This window comes from Perna viridis, chromosome 3 (genome assembly GCF_037379345.1).
Source record: "Perna viridis isolate PV_CMFRI_1.1 ecotype Kerala chromosome 3, ASM3737934v1, whole genome shotgun sequence".
NCBI lineage: Eukaryota > Metazoa > Mollusca > Bivalvia > Mytilida > Mytilidae > Perna > Perna viridis.
In genome coordinates, this window is record NC_142447.1 from 50,841,027 (window position 1) to 50,857,004 (window position 15,978).

The window sequence follows — 15,978 nt, forward strand, 5'->3', positions numbered from 1 at the left end:
ATAGTTTTCCTTTCCTCTTTCGTCTACACCGGACTAGACTTTTTATGAGCAAATCGGCGGGTGTTTCTAGAAAAAAAAACAGAGGACGCTTACTCTACCGGTGCACCTGGTCCATGCTCCCAGTTTTTGGTGGAGTCCGAGTTGCTCATTTGCTTCTGTTACTTTGTATGCATTATTTCTGTTATTTTATGTTCTTTGTTGTGTGTGTCAGTTTCCCTGTCTGGTCGTTGTACCTGGGCTGCGCTCTTTTGATTTCCGCTAGAACCTTGGTTCAGTTGATTACTCTATATAATAAAAAGAGGAATGTTTATCATCCAAATAATGGGCTCATAAATGTCAACAAAAAAGAAAAGATACAATGATTACGTTGATTGTAAACATATATAAAGAGAATATTATGACACAGAGAATAAATTACTTAGGAATAAATAATGCAATGTTTGCTTATCCACAAGAAACATGTTATAGTGCACGTTACACACAACAACAAAAAACTACAATTACATACGACGTAAATTCAACAACCCTATAATCTTCGTATGATATTCTTTTTAAAGAATGTTAAAGCAGTTCTCAGGTACAACAAAAACTAGGTACACGTCATCCCATCCTGAATGGATAGGATAGCTGCACAAAACAACGGACAGGCTGCTTGCCATTCTTGTACCAAAAACAGATGGAGCAGCTATTTAGTTGTTCCAACTGCATAGTGCACCAAGGCACAGTGCTACAGGAAAATAATGCTATTTTATGTACCAGTATACAAATGTATTTTTCCTTTAGACCCATTGCCAACTGTTAAAACTAAAGTAATCAAAGTGTAGTCAACATAAATGTACCCTGACAACATCATTTCTGGGAGTTTTAACTGTACACACCCGACACTCTATCATGGTACCAAATGATGTTAAACAATGTCTACAAATACAATGTAAACACAGCAGTCTGTAATATACAACACCACTATTACAAAAAACACAATTTGCAGGAGAAGAATCAGATTTCTGAGGCTTGGTAAAACTAGGTAAAGATCCCAATGCTGAAGCTAAAGCATTATTCAAACTACTGGCTAAGGAATTTTCATGTCCTTTAATACTTGATTTTGAGCTGACACTCTGTGGTTCAGAAGTATTTGTAAGTTCAGCATATTCTGTTTTTCTCTTTTTGTGTAACAGCATGTCATCATCCTGTGTCATGTCTATTATCTCACTAGATCTGAGTGACATCTTCTTACAGGCTTGAACTTTCAAATCGTTCTTGGATGTTACAGTATCTTCTAAAGAAGTAAGACCAGTTTTACAATTTGGCCTTCTTGATGGCAAATCTAAGGCATTGAGGGATTGCAATCTTTTGGTTATGGGGATTTTATATTTTGGATGTTCCAATTGCATACTTGCATCGTAGTTTACGGAAACTAGTTTGCTAGCATGAAGATTTCCTTCCTGCCTTCGACCAGTAGTTCTAGGGGTGTGTTTTAATAACTCTGAGTGACTCAATACAAATTGGTCAATCCTGCCTTTCAAAGCAATGTTTGGAACAGGCTTTCTCAGTCGGTCAAAAACAAGGCCAGTAAAAGGATCATTTGGCATTCTTCCCCATGACCCCTCTGTTGAGACATGTTTATCTAAAGTTGATTGGTCTATGTTTTTTCCACAAGGCAACAATACTGGTACTGTCATTATTTCCTGTGTGATGCAGTCTACAAAATCCTCTGGAATTTCTACACTATTTTTAAGAATTATATCATTAGTATAAGTATTTTTATCATTCTCACCAAGTTTTGAGATAAAAGTATCCACTAATTCAGAAGGTTTTGCATTTGACCGAAATAGTTCTTTTAATTTACTTTCAATGTAACTTGGAGAAGATTTAGATGGTCGACCCCATACCTCAAGAGTTTTTATACACACAGCACTACCACCAACTGTTCGTGTTATTCTAACAGTAATATGACTGACAAAGTTTAAAGCACTTGGTCGACCATGGCACAGAGTTTTGTTATATTTATACTGATTAATTGGAGACACATTATCTATAGATTCTCTCTCACCTCTAAAATTAGGATTAGTAAAACAAAATGAACCTAGCTCTGTAAGAAGTATTTTCCCAATGGGAACAAAAAATGAACTTTTACAACATTTGTCAGCTTTCCTGTTCTGAAGGAGAGGAGATGTGTCAACTTTATCAGAACAAGAGAATATTTCATATCCACATGACTTCTGTGCTCCAACAATTGGATTAATGGTTATACGATAGACTTCAATATTACACGGAAACTGTATTGTGACATTGACTGGTGGTCTTACAAAATTCTCCCCAATGAACCCTTTCAATCTTTCATTATACTGAAGTGAAATAAGGTTTTCTACTGGGTTACTATCTGTAAAAACTTTATCACAGCTAACATTGGGCAAAGCACGTCCATCACAAAAATTAATCAACATCTGCAATCTGAAAGTAAAACAAAGACTTTAGAGTATATATCATCAATACCTATCATAAACTTGAGATAGAAATATATATATTTATATTTAATATGACCATATTTGTATGCAAATACTGCTCATAGAATGCAATACACAATCAATATTGTTAATTGACAAAATACAGCATACATGGCAGAGAAAAGTTATATTTTAATAACATTATTTCAGCAAGACATAAATATTAACCAAGATTGTTTATTTCTATTATATTAGGTGACAACCACCTGATTCTGGGGGAGGGCAGGCAAATTTTGTGGGGTCAGAATATTTAATTTTGAAATGTTGGGTGTCAGAAAATTTATTTTCAAACACACTGGGTCAAGATTATTTATTTCCATTTCACCGTATGAAGTATCTGGACTGAGGTCAGAAAATGTATTTGTTTTCAAGGAGGTATAGGCCAGAATATTTATGTTCAACTTTTCCAGGACCAAAATACCTATTTCCAAAAACTACCAAGCCCCCCCCCCCCCCAGAATCAAATGGTTGTCCCTTAATGAACAGACATTAACTGTGCATGTTCAAGAGTCTTCATATTCAAATTGTGTAAGAACGAACAATATTTACAAATAAATGGTTTATAAACATAGTTTGTACAAAGATGGAAAGAAAGAGAGATATTCAGGGCAAATAAAGAAGAAATCTTGGGATTTCAGAAGGACAAATCCAACAATATCATTCAGTTTCATAGTTAGGAGTCAAACTGACTGGTTCTTCCACAAATCTCTCTTTTACTTAGAGATAGATCAAGTAGATACTCAGTTACAAATTATGTATATACACTGTTTTGCGAACACATAAACCATTGTGGGAGTGGCCCCACAAAAAATATCCCCAGTACCAAATCCAAACAAGAGACTCCCAGGAGCCTGAATCGCTCACCTAGTAAAACTTCGCCTTTCATAGGCAGTAATTTTAACATGAAGTTATCCAATAATTTTGACTCAAGAAGACATTGGTGGGACTTATCATAAGGATCATTTCAGCAATTGAAAGTTTCTTTTAATCTATCATAGTTTTCAAGATAATGACTCAAAACTGTAAAAAAAAAAAAGTAATTTTCCCCCTTTCAAGGGCAATAACTCTTACAAGGAGTCATCTGACAACTTTTATCCCTGAAGACTTTTGTAGTCCTAATAACAAGGATCATTTCGGCTATTGAAAGAATTTAGCTAAACCTTACAGTTTGGAGATATATTTGAATAACTACTGTCTGACCCCTATGTTCTATTTTTAGTAATGGAGGCCATGTTTTTCGACAAATCGAACATCCCCACATCAGTTCTATGCAGGATACCCCAAGGAACATACATACCAAGTTTGGTTCTAATTAGTTAAGTAGTGTCAGAGGAGAAGAGTTTTGTATAATTGTCCACGACGACGGACGACAACGACAGACAACAATGACAGATGAAGACAACCATGGATGCCAAGTGATGGCAATTGCTCACATGGCATTTGGCCAAGTGAGCTAAAAAGGGATTCTCTTTTTCTTGGTGAATTTATTTTGCAACCATAGATGCAAAACAAATTGACTCACGAGCTAGATCTAAGTATTCCTACATGTACCTATACTTGGCGTCACATAAATAACATACTGTTAAAATTTGAATAAAAATATTTTCTACGACTTTATTGACACCTACCGTCGTTTAAATTGTCTTAAATGACTTGCTCATGCGTTTAGCCAAACGGCTTCTCCCTAAACATTGAATCGTTAAATTCCGGTCAGATTTAAATTCTAGGTGCCAATATTTACATTGTAAAAAGTCGGCCATGTTTACAGTGATCGGGTTGCTAGGAGATGTTGTTTACGTTTAAATGGTTTGTCCAAAAACCGAAGAACCCAGAATGCATTTCGGCGTTATTTCGGATATCTCGGATTTATTTTACGCGAACAACGTACAATACCGAGAAGTTAATCAAGCAGACGATTGTCACCGGAGTTCGACGGGAACTTACGAACTTCGTTTGTAAACAAATCGTCCCATAGAAACCAACATGGCGGATATTAGTATGGGATTTTACCGTAAGGATTTGTTACGCATGATTTAAGCTAAAAGCGACTTGTTCAGGGAGAAGCCATTTGGCTAAACGAATGAGCAAGTCATTTAAGACAATTTAAACAACGGTAGGTCTCAATAAAGTCGTAGAAAATATTTTTATTCAAATTTTAACTGTATGTTATTTATGTGACGCCGAGTATAGGCATATACATGCATTTTTTGTTTGTCTTAAAGTTTGTAGCTGTCAGATAATCATTGTATGAAATTATCACTAACGTTCTGCAAGGAGTTAAATATAGAAATATCTAGCAAAATATAAATCCTTGCGCTCTGTAAGGGACCCTTTACTTGGAATAGGTATATCTTTTATATATATATATATATATATATTCTTCTTCTTGATTGAACTAACTGGATGAATTGGATTTTCGGAGAGGGATGAGGTGGGGAGTGAAATAAACTGTTCACGAAACCGCTCTTCCGTATGTTATCTCGTCTCATGATAGTTTCGACACATATTTGTTCAATGGAATGAAAAGTCGTTGACCTTAATTTCTCGATAATTAAACTCTATGGCATGTAGGCTATTCAACAACTTTTTTTTAAATATTCAACAGTTCTGATATATACAGATGCGGAAAACTGAGGAATACAATAAGATACAGCTGTTCTAGATACCCTCAATTCACATGCGTTCTTTTTTTTTTTTTTTTGGGGGGGGGGGAAGATATTACAAAATGTTAATTCAATACCAACAAGTAAAAAATATCTAATTATTTTAATGAAAAAATGTTTGTAAGAGCTATCCTAAACAACTGTTTTAATGAATTTTATAAGAAGTACATAAGTAAATGACTATTTTTTTTTATATTCAAATATCCCTAAGGGTATAACTGTGTATGAAACAAGTAAAATGGGTCTTAAAAATTCAAGTGAAAGTAACAAATTGTTATACTGAACTTATGTATAATTCATAGATCTATGTGGTTTAATAAATTGAGGGTTGATGTTCTACTATACTTTAAAAAATAATATTACCCGTTAAATTCAAAGAATTTAAGGCCTTAACAAATACATGTAACATAAACAAAATATACCAAACCTTTCAATTAATTCATAGTAATTTGCAAATTCATCGTAATCAGATGTAATCATGATTACTTGCCAATGTAATCATTAATTTAATTCATTAAAATAATTACTATCAGAAATGCTGTAATCAATAATTTAATTTAAGTATGTAATTTAATCAACTACATTGAAAGTAATCGGACTCATCACTGCTTCGAGTAACAGTCTTATTATACTATCAAATATTTATTGACTGATATGTGATATTTTGATATATGCTGTGGAGAAAAAAAAGGGAAGGTGTGTTGTATCCATTCTGTAGGTACCCGTGATCAAAAGAGTCAAATTAACATTATCACTGTTTAACAATTAATGTCAAAGCCACAGGCCCTTGGGACCAGGATTTTTTTAACACCAAAAAATATTTTATTAAATCATTTTGTTTCCATATTTGAGTCATTATGTGTGTTCTCAGACATGTCCGATTGCTATTTAATGCCGATTGTCCGAAGAAAAAATTTCATATATGTATAGCAGCAATATTGTTCAGTAAAATGGAACCAAATATCAACCTTTTAGCTTTATATAGGTTATAAAGACGCTTCAAGGGAGGATCCAACCCGGGCTATTTTCCGAGTCATTTTTGCCCAAATTTTGCTCAAAATTTACAAAAAATGAACAAAAAGGGGTATCAAATCTCCGAAGCCTCCTCTGGATCTGCCACAGCGTTTTTAAACGGTGCACCGGTAGGGTAAGCGTCCTCTACTTTTCTAGAAACATCCGCCTAGTTGTTCATAAAAAGTCAGTTCGGGGTAGACGAAAGAGGAAAGGAAAAGTATGACATATTGAACAAGTCGATTCTCATGTTGCGTATGGATACACCGCAACGATCTACGAGTTCATGAAGACGACCATAAAACTTCTGTAGTGATGACTTCAATCTTGTAGCAAAATAACCATGCATGTTCCTTAAGCCCACGCAATTGTAAGAAGTCTAGCGCGGTGCAAAAAAGACTGCGTAGTTACGAAAGGTCTAGCATAACGTAACAGTTGTGATATGAAACTCTATACGCAGATGCTGAAGGGATGTTGCCACAGAAGGAAGATCACTTGACAAAACGGCATGAAAAGCCGTCGCGTTTGGCAACATATACTTCTGTTTGATTAGGACACTTAAGAAATTTTGATATTCGTTTAATGGAAAAAAGAATCCACCAGTGCTAAAATTCATTTTATTCTAAAAAAAAATAATAATACCGTATAAGTTTTACGTTTTTGTTTTGTTTTTTGTTTTTTTTTTTGTTAAAAAGGGTGATTGTAGTTTAGCACAATGCATTTTTCACGATCCCAGAAAATCCATACATACGCATAAAGAGAAATAAACCTAAATGTTTCGGGAAATAATCGCATGTTTTCATTTTCGCGTCCGGACGAATATGGAAAAAGACACATGTATACCACACGGTATGTTCAAAATTACTTAGGGTAAACATAATTAATAAGTAATTTGCAGATTTTAACATCAAGTCAAAACAAGACAATGAAATAAACTATAGCAAATTAATTACAGGATTCAGAAACAAGACAAAAAATCTTATATCAATCCTCCTGTAAACAAGAATAATAAATATATCATTGATTTATAACATAGTCCAAGGAAGAGTGCTCTAGTGCTCATTACGTGCATTTGGTGAGTTAAGTGTTGATATTTAATGCTCTGAGCATTTACTCAGCTTGCCCTGTATTAAAAAGTTTTGAACCTTAGTACTACTCATTCGACATCTCATCTGATCCCAATAGAAGAAGATTTGAAGTCAGTTGATCAGGAAGTTGAAGCACTTCTACATCACTTGAAATGTAATGGTGCGTTCACTCTGTCAAATATTGCGCATTCAATTCGAGTTCTAGGCGAATTCAAATCCAGTTACGCGTTCATGGGTAAAAGGAATTTTCAATTGCGAGTTGATGCGAATTGGAATAATGCGCATTATTGAATTTGCTTCAATACGTTTTCGATAACGCAAATTCAATCATTCGCATTCAAATTGTGATTTTTATTAACTTTTACCAATTTTTTTAAATTGATTTTTATTTAGTACATTTTTCAATTTGAATTTAATGTCCTCTTTCTAAAGAAACAACACATGTTTTTGTGTTCCAATGTATTGTACCTATTACACGGAACATTCTGTCATCTTGCAAATAAGGGTAACAATTTATAATCAACTCAAGTTCAAAATAAACCTGTTAAATCAGATATTACAGTACCGCAGTGGTCCTGACTTGGTACAGGCATTTCAAACGAAATGGTAGGTTAAATCTAGGTTTTAAAGCGCAATAAACCTCCCTATTCCATTGCGACGTGAATAAACCAATGGTAAAAACATTTGCATGCTATTGTCATAATCAGTAAATCAGCGGTCACATCAGCACAAAGAACAATTTACAAAAAAAACCAAAACAAAACAAAAACAAAAACAAAAACAAAAAACAAAAAACAAAAAACAAAAAAAAACAAAAACAAAATCATTACTCATTGTTTCAAAAGAAACTGAGTATTTTTCAACCAAGGACTGACATGTAAACAAGAATATGGTAAGAGACCTTTTAAGACGCATTTCCTCATACCCCTGATTCAGGGATCGGTTACGCAGGTATTAATGACGTTCAAGGAAATCAGAGTAGTTAGTACTTGCTCTAGCGTAGCGAATCAATGGTGAAATATAAACACCATATGCAGGAGATGAAGAAATTTTGCTACACAGGTAAGGGACATTTATGATACTAAAATCAAAGTTGTCTTTTTTATCATAAACATTAGTGCTGAAATACCACTGTTGTCAAATTCGAGATTTATGTCTAAAAAAGATGCAGAACATGCTGTTTATATAGTTTCCTTTATCTCGAGCTGTGGTGGATATATTGACGGTAACCATTTACCAAATGAAGGGTTGTTGATGGACAATACTTCATCAGTATATCTGTATGGTAAGTTAAGGGATTTAGCATCTTTTTAAATTTATATTCTTTGCGAGATTCTGGAGAGATTCAATCTCTTATTAAAATAAAAACAAAGGCTAGGAGATGAACAGTCAGTGCCCATTGGAATGCCAACTTGTTGAAAAATAGCTCGTCCAAATGTGATAAATTTGTTATCAGTGATGAAATCAAGCATATCGCAAATCTGATTTTCTGTGTAGCACACTTTGCCCTTCTGTGATGTTTTAGAAAAATATGTTTGCAATTTGCAACCAAGTACAACATAATTTTTTTGAAACAGAAAAAGATTTACGAATAGGTTCTTTCAAACGAGATTTCAATTTATCATGTAGTAACAGAGTGTAAAGAGCTGAGAAGTAAAAGTTTGAAGAGAACTAATTTCCGAAAAGCTGCGGGATATTAAGTTTTGGAGCAAATCTTTAGATTTGTTTAATATCCACATATGATTAATGCCACAAATGCAAAATCATAAAGACATATATATTTTCAAGTAACTGACAGCGTTTAAAATGGCGTAATAAATATGCTTATATTACTTCCCAAAAAATGTATGGTAAACTTACAAACATAGATTGTGAAAAGGCCTCTTTCAAGGGAAGATAACTGTCGGGAAAATGTTCTATATAAATGTAATGGATTTTTTTTTAATATAACATAAAAAAGCTCGTTGGACCCCACCCCCACCCCCTCCCAATTTTCTGTTTAAAAATAGAAATATTGACAGTTAAGCGTTCTGTAGATAAATAAACTTATAAGACTTTTATGTACCAATGTTTTAATAGTTGGCGAAATAGTGAAAATTCATTGCAATATCGGTATTAAATGATGTAAAAATATGCATTTTTCAAGGCTCAGTTATCTCGAAGTCAAGTTCGGTGACCAATATCTTTTGCATTAAAATTCTAAAGTATGTTCATTCAAGATCATCTTGGAGAATAAACAAAAACAGAAATCTGTATACTAGAAATATTAGGTATGATCTACCTGGACTCACTGTGATATCAAAGAGAGCATTGGTTTTTCTGTATCAAAAAGAGTTGACTCATGATATATGTTAAAGTTACCTAACAAACTCTGTAAAGAGTTATTTCCCTTTATTTTAACGTTTGTCGTGTTTCCCATGTAATTTATTTCATTCTATTACAAACCAATCGTCATTTTTGGGTATCTCAAATGGATTAACTTTTTTAAACAATATTTGGCGTGTGCCACCAACTGCCGTGGTCCTTGGACACCCTCATCAATGAAAAAAAAAAACTGGTTTGACAAAGACCTTCAACAGCCAAAGAAAGGATTGCATTGATGTCTATGTGTCCATAAGACCATAAATAGGAATAATAATGTGGCCAAACAGCGTGTGCAAAATACTAACTGGGAATTTAATTCATTGTCATAAGTGTTATCATACACGTATAACTTATTATACTTACTTGTATAATAAGCAACTAATATTGTACATATGCTTTTTGTACTGGAAATCAATATTAGACGAATATTTATAAATGAACCCGTTCATGTTATATTGATCATTGTAAAAAGAAGAGATATGCAGTGATGCACAACACTTGCATCAGCATCTAACCTTAACACAATGAAATATCATCATGAGGTGTTCATCACAACTTTAAGCAATTTCTACACAGCCTTTTGAATCAACAGACCCATTAATCTATTTAGATATATCTAAGATCTCTTTTAAAAATCACAAATTACTTGTAAGACAGGCTATGAAACAATGTATTTTTGTAAGAATTATGGTAAGACAATTTGTTTTATAATTGTAAAGTTACTAAAGATTTCCTTGAAAACTTCTTTGCAATTCTGCAATTTTTTTTAAAATATAAGTCCAGGGGGAAAAGATATGTGTTACTTGGATACACAGACGAAAATTCATTTCATAATTTGTTGCTTATTATAGCAAAATATAATGTATATAAATGTAAATTAGATATGACTGAACCATATATGACTGGTTTAAGATTATAGAAACTTAGATTTATATATTGGTAAAAAATTGTATAAAACAGAAAAAAATTGGCCCCTAGTTATATTCTTTTCCCTAAATGAGACTCATTGTTTGACAGCGAATATTCAATATTAAGAGCGGTTCTTTTATTGTTGTTCGTATTTAACCAACCAAACGAAAAACAAACTTTGAACGAGAGCGAAGGGCAATAAATGGTAATTCTTGATTTATTTTTAATGAGTCCAGTAATGTGTATTGAATGAATGTGCAATATGCATATGAAGTTATATTTATATATTCTTTAATTTCTCCATCGCAGGGATACATGTATATGCCATTTAAAAAGAATTTTAGATTTCAATATATGCACTAATAAGAAGGAAAATACAATAGAAATCAGTTATAACATTATGCAGCCAAGGATGAACTATATAAGCAAAATTATTATAAATCTGAACATTTGTACGTCTAGCACATATAAGCAAGATTGTCTCTTAATCAAATTCAAACGTGAAACTGATAGTTCACATAAAGCTATATTGTCAGCTATATTGTAATTTAATGCATATATTTTATGTAATTTTTGTATATCTGTCTACCTTGCCATTTTCATTAATTGTATTTGTATTTGCCTCATGTTACACATAACTTGTGTCTGAGTGAAATAAAGAATCTTGAATCTTAAAAAATTCTTTATCCGAGTGTTCGTAACAACAGCAGTATATTTTAGCAGAGTTTCGCAGGAATTTGGCAGCAATGTTTATAGTTACATATTCATTGTCACAACAAAGTTCTTTAAGGTCACTTGTGCTTCCTATCAGTATTCGTTGGAGTCTAAACTGTCCAGAAAAAAGGTAGGTATGAAGACCAAAAATGTTCAAAACAGAAGTCCACAATTTGTCCCGAATATCAACAGTTAAAAAACATTCCAATGCAAAGTGAGTAATAGTGTCAACACAGGGTGCGTTACATGTGTGTGTACAAATAGTCGTTTATGTATACATGTATATAAAAATATCTCTATACTACAAATTGTATAATCGAAAAAAAAAATAATAATAAAACGCTGTAAAGGGCGTATGTTGATACCACAACAGAGAAAGAATCCTCGACAGGCAGGTATGTACACGACAGGGGTGGATCCAGGCACTTTGAAAAGAAGGGGTACCAGCCGGTATTCTTAAAAAAGGGGAGTGCTAGGACATTATTTGCCATTTTTTGTCAATTTTACCTATGAAATAGAGTAATTTTCCAATAAAAAGGAAGGTGCTAGCCCCCTGCAACCTCCCTAAGGATTCGCCACTGCACGGCATTCAAATTTGATATACCATTGAATTCTGATGTAAGAATTTTACCAGAATCGTAGTGACCCAACCTTAACTCCTATATGGATATAGTCACTACCTCCAAAATACATTCCATCCTTCCTTTGGGAGTATGGCACCTTGGGGTACAATTTCAAACAGATAAATTCCGTATCTAAAGTTATCATTCAAATATCAGAAAAAATGCCTGTTCCTAGTCCCTTTCTGGACCTCAATTCTTACTCAGCTCTAGTCTCAACCCCAATCATAGTTTTCCTTTTTTTGTGGTAAAGCACAGTGAAGTACAATTCAAAAGAGATTTATGTATTCGTAAAGTTATTGTTTAGACGTAAGGATCCGGTTTCATAAAAATCTCATACTCAGATTTTCCTCAAACTCTCAACTTAAATTCTGACCAATCAAATCACTTGAAATTGAAGATCTGAGGAAAAACTCGAGAATTTGAAGAAAATCTCAATTTGAGATTTTTTATTATGAAATCCAGGCCAGAATAAATTTTTGTTATAGTCCCTAATTTCTAATTCGTTTTCATAACCCCAAAAATAAATTAAATTCCTTCCATTAGTGTTATTATGGTACAATTTTAAAATATCCATTTACTAATCACCAAATTATTTTTGACAACAGGAAAATGCTTGTTTCTGGCCTCTCATTCTTAAAAAATCCGAGTCATAACCCAAAATATTAATCCCGGCCTTCCTTTTGTGATATAAAATTTTCAATAAAATTTTATGATAAAGAGCTACGCGGAGCGCAGCACCATGAACTCTTATCACTTCGGGCAAGCGTGGACATCGTCCGTATCCGTTCCCTTCTCTACAACTCTAATACGGTTAAAAATAATGATCCTGTAAAAAAAATAAAGCAGAATTTAATAACCAATTCACATCAGAATAATCAAAAGCGGATTAATGATTGACTATTTCTTTCAATTCTAATAACACACGTTTTCCTCCTTTTAGTCCCTTATTTTCAAAAGGGTTGGGGCAAAAACGCCCAAACTATAGGGTCCTTTTGGTATGTTCATATGACTAGGAACCATGTGTTAAAATTTCAAAATGATCGAAAAGGTTTATTGTAAATAAAAGAAAGTAAACGGACACCAACGTTGACGACAGGGTGAAAACAAATTTGCGGTTGCATAAATTCCGCGTTCATATAAAAACCAATAAAATGTCGACCGAAGAGTAGAAACACTCAATATCTGAGGCAAGTATGGGCACACCATTCATTGAACAAAATTTTAATGGTTCCAGATGCAACCTCCAAATTCAATCCCATACTTCACCTGTGGTATAATTTCATAAGATCCATTACCTTTCACTCTATAATAAAATGCTTGTTTTGGCCCCTAATTCTGAATTGCCTAAAGTTACAACCCAGTTTCCAGTGAAGTATATGATACCTTCTAGTGCAAATTAAAAGATATCCATTTACTGTAACTCGAGTTTTTGTCTAGATACCAGAAAAGTTATTGTTTCTTCCCCCTAATCCCTAATTGGTTCAAGTCGAAGCCCCAAATATTAAGCAAAGTCTTCCTTTTATGGTATGGCACCGTGTGGTACAATTAAAGAAAAGGCTTTGCAGTGCTCAGCATTATACGACCACAGTGGTCGAATCTTGAACAGTTGCATGGGGCATATGTGGACACAATATTAGTTTTTAACACACTTAAGCATGGGGACTTACGATTCGTTATGGTCACAACAACTGGTTTGGACACTACATTGCTCAAAATTTGAAAACAAAATAATAAGTTTACAAAACCAAAAAAAAAAAAAAAATAGATTACTAGGGGTGTGATCCTTTTGACTCCTTATAACTCGAAAACCATAAGAGCTATCTGAAATATGATTGAAAAATGCAGGCAGGGATTTTCTGAAGAAATCCAATAAAAATTGTTTTGAAATCGGGCTAAAATTAAACAAGTCGATTGTTTCGGGGGCGTGTGGCCTCTTATAACTGGAAAACAATAAGAAATATCTGAAAAATGCAGGCATTGATTTTTATAAGGGATCTAATTTTCATTTTTTTTTTAAAGTCAGGCCAAAAAAAAATTAAAAGCCGATTTTTTTTTTTGGGGGGGGGGGTGGCAGCCTGACCTTTGTGGTATAGAATAGGCAACCATAATTATGCTTTTACTGGATTATAGTTAAATTCTATGAAATGCTCGTTTTAGTCCCTAAATCCAAAACGATTGGCCCATAAAATCAGTACCAACCTTCGTTTTAAGGTTTGAAAATCAACCAACTTACATGTATGCTATCAAATGAAAACCAAACTTGTGTTTACCAACGACGACAGTGCCATACCTTTATAAGACCACAAGTGTTTTTTGTGGTGGTATAAAAATGAGCATTAGCAAAAAAAAAAAAAAACAAAACAAAACAATTCAACGAAGTTTCATACAAATTTATGCAAATGTATACCCCCCCCCCTTTTCTATGAATAAAGTCTCATAACTTTCCCGAAAACGGCAAGTCAGATTTATCAAAAACTGCAAAATCTCCGATTTTTAATAAATCAAATCTTTTATCTAACAATAAAAAACATCAATGAAACGAAACAATTCACCAAAGTTTCATGGGAATGGGTGCTACCACTATTTAATTGGAGAAATTCTCCCATTTTGCGAACAAAGCCCCATAACTCTAAATCGTAAATATTAACTTTCAAAAATTGAAAAGGAGCTACCTTCAGCATAAAAAAAACAATTCACCTAAATTTCATTTGAATTGCTGAGGGGTTTTGAGTTATAGTCCAAATATACAAACCCTCCATTTTTGTACATATGAAGTCCCACATTATATAATTCTGAAAACAGAAATTAATAAAAACCAAAGGGGAGCTCACATCAATAAAAAGAAATGATTCACCAAAGTTTCACAAAAAAAATATTGACAGCAGTTTTGACTTGTTGTGCTTAGTGTGAACGGCGGACAAACGGACACTAACTTACCATACTACGACCGAGCATTATTATAAAAAGTGTATTTTTGGGGCGTGGCCTCTTATCAATCTAAACATCTGAAATCTGACAGTGATTTTCATCAGGAATCCAATAAAAAAATTCAAAATAAATAAATGCGTCGCATGACGCAGATTGTTACGAACCGAAAGGACAAACTATGAACAGTTGAAACAAGTATGGATACGCATTCAAGCTTGATAAAGCTCTGAATTTTGATAGAGATTAAATATTCGACACAGGAAAATTGCAGAAGCCCCTTTTCCCTCAATAAGCACAACCCCAGCCTTCCTTCGATATGTCAGAGATGCATTCACTTTAAGTTATTATCTGTACGTCAGGAAAATGCTTGATTCTGGTCACCCTTTCCTTTTAAGTTCAAGTCACAATATTCAAAATCAATCGCAGCGAACCTTTGTGGTAAGGCACCGTGTACTTCAATTTCAAAGAAAATCATTTACTTGTAGTAAAGTTATTGTCCCGACAACATGAAAGTGATTGTTTCTAACCCCTCATTCCTTATCAGTTCCTGTCACAATTCCAGGTGGATCCCAACCTTCCAGTGGTAGCAAGGCACCCTATGGTACAATTTCAGAGATACATTCACTTAATCCTCAATCTGTTTTTACCCCGTGCAGGTCCGGGTGTCAGAAGAATAGGCCTGCAGCAGCGCTAAGCTTGTTGTAAAAGGCGACTAGATAGTGCTCAAAACCCTAGCCAGGGGTTAGGGCGATCTGCCCACAGAACAACTGGCTTGTGTGCCCCAGGTGGTGGAATGGGGTACCCTGGCGTGTTATATGCAGAAAACCAGACCGTAAACCATAGTGGTGCATCGTGTTGCGAAAGATGTCACGTTCCTCGCACGTTAAAGAACCCTGCTGTGGTATTCGATAGGTGAAGGAACCTTCTCCACAGGAGGTTAAATTGCCTGACCATACCCACCCCCTTTTTCTTGTGGCAATCAAAATTTGTCGACCCTATTATCCTTGTGTCCCATCCATTTCATCGCTTATATATAGCAGAAATATTGCTGCTGGGGCGTTAAACCCCAATAATCAATCAATCTGTTTTCGTTTTCTAAATAATAGGCAATAACACCAAAATTGGTAAACCGATTATCTTGAAATTTTCAGGGAAAATACCTCTTTGCATCAAA

At 34.0% G+C, this 15,978-nt stretch overlaps 1 protein-coding gene across 2 annotated transcripts; it reads right to left on the reverse strand.

Annotated features, from left to right (window-relative positions):
• Positions 1 to 356: 356 nt before the first annotated feature.
• On the reverse strand, positions 357 to 4,973 carry LOC148622783 (RING finger protein 37-like). 2 transcript variants are annotated; one of them, XM_088572979.1, is made up of 2 exons: positions 4,841 to 4,973; positions 357 to 2,451 (listed from the first exon to the last, which is right to left on the reverse strand). In XM_088572979.1, exon 2 carries the CDS (start codon positions 2,442 to 2,444, stop codon positions 825 to 827), a length of 1,620 nt encoding a protein of 539 aa, XP_088429105.1. In that variant the 5' UTR covers positions 2,445 to 2,451; positions 4,841 to 4,973; the 3' UTR covers positions 357 to 824. The 2 variants fall into 2 exon arrangements, with proteins under 2 accessions (XP_088429105.1, XP_088429104.1); XM_088572978.1 differs by having other exon boundaries at positions 4,769 to 4,929.
• Between the last annotated feature and the right edge of the window lie 11,005 nt (positions 4,974 to 15,978).

Excerpts from the sequence above, each read along its gene's own strand:
- LOC148622783 (XM_088572979.1), bottom strand. The coding sequence starts at position 2,444 with ATGTTGATTAATTTTTGTGATGGACGTGCTTTGCCCAATGTTAGCTGT.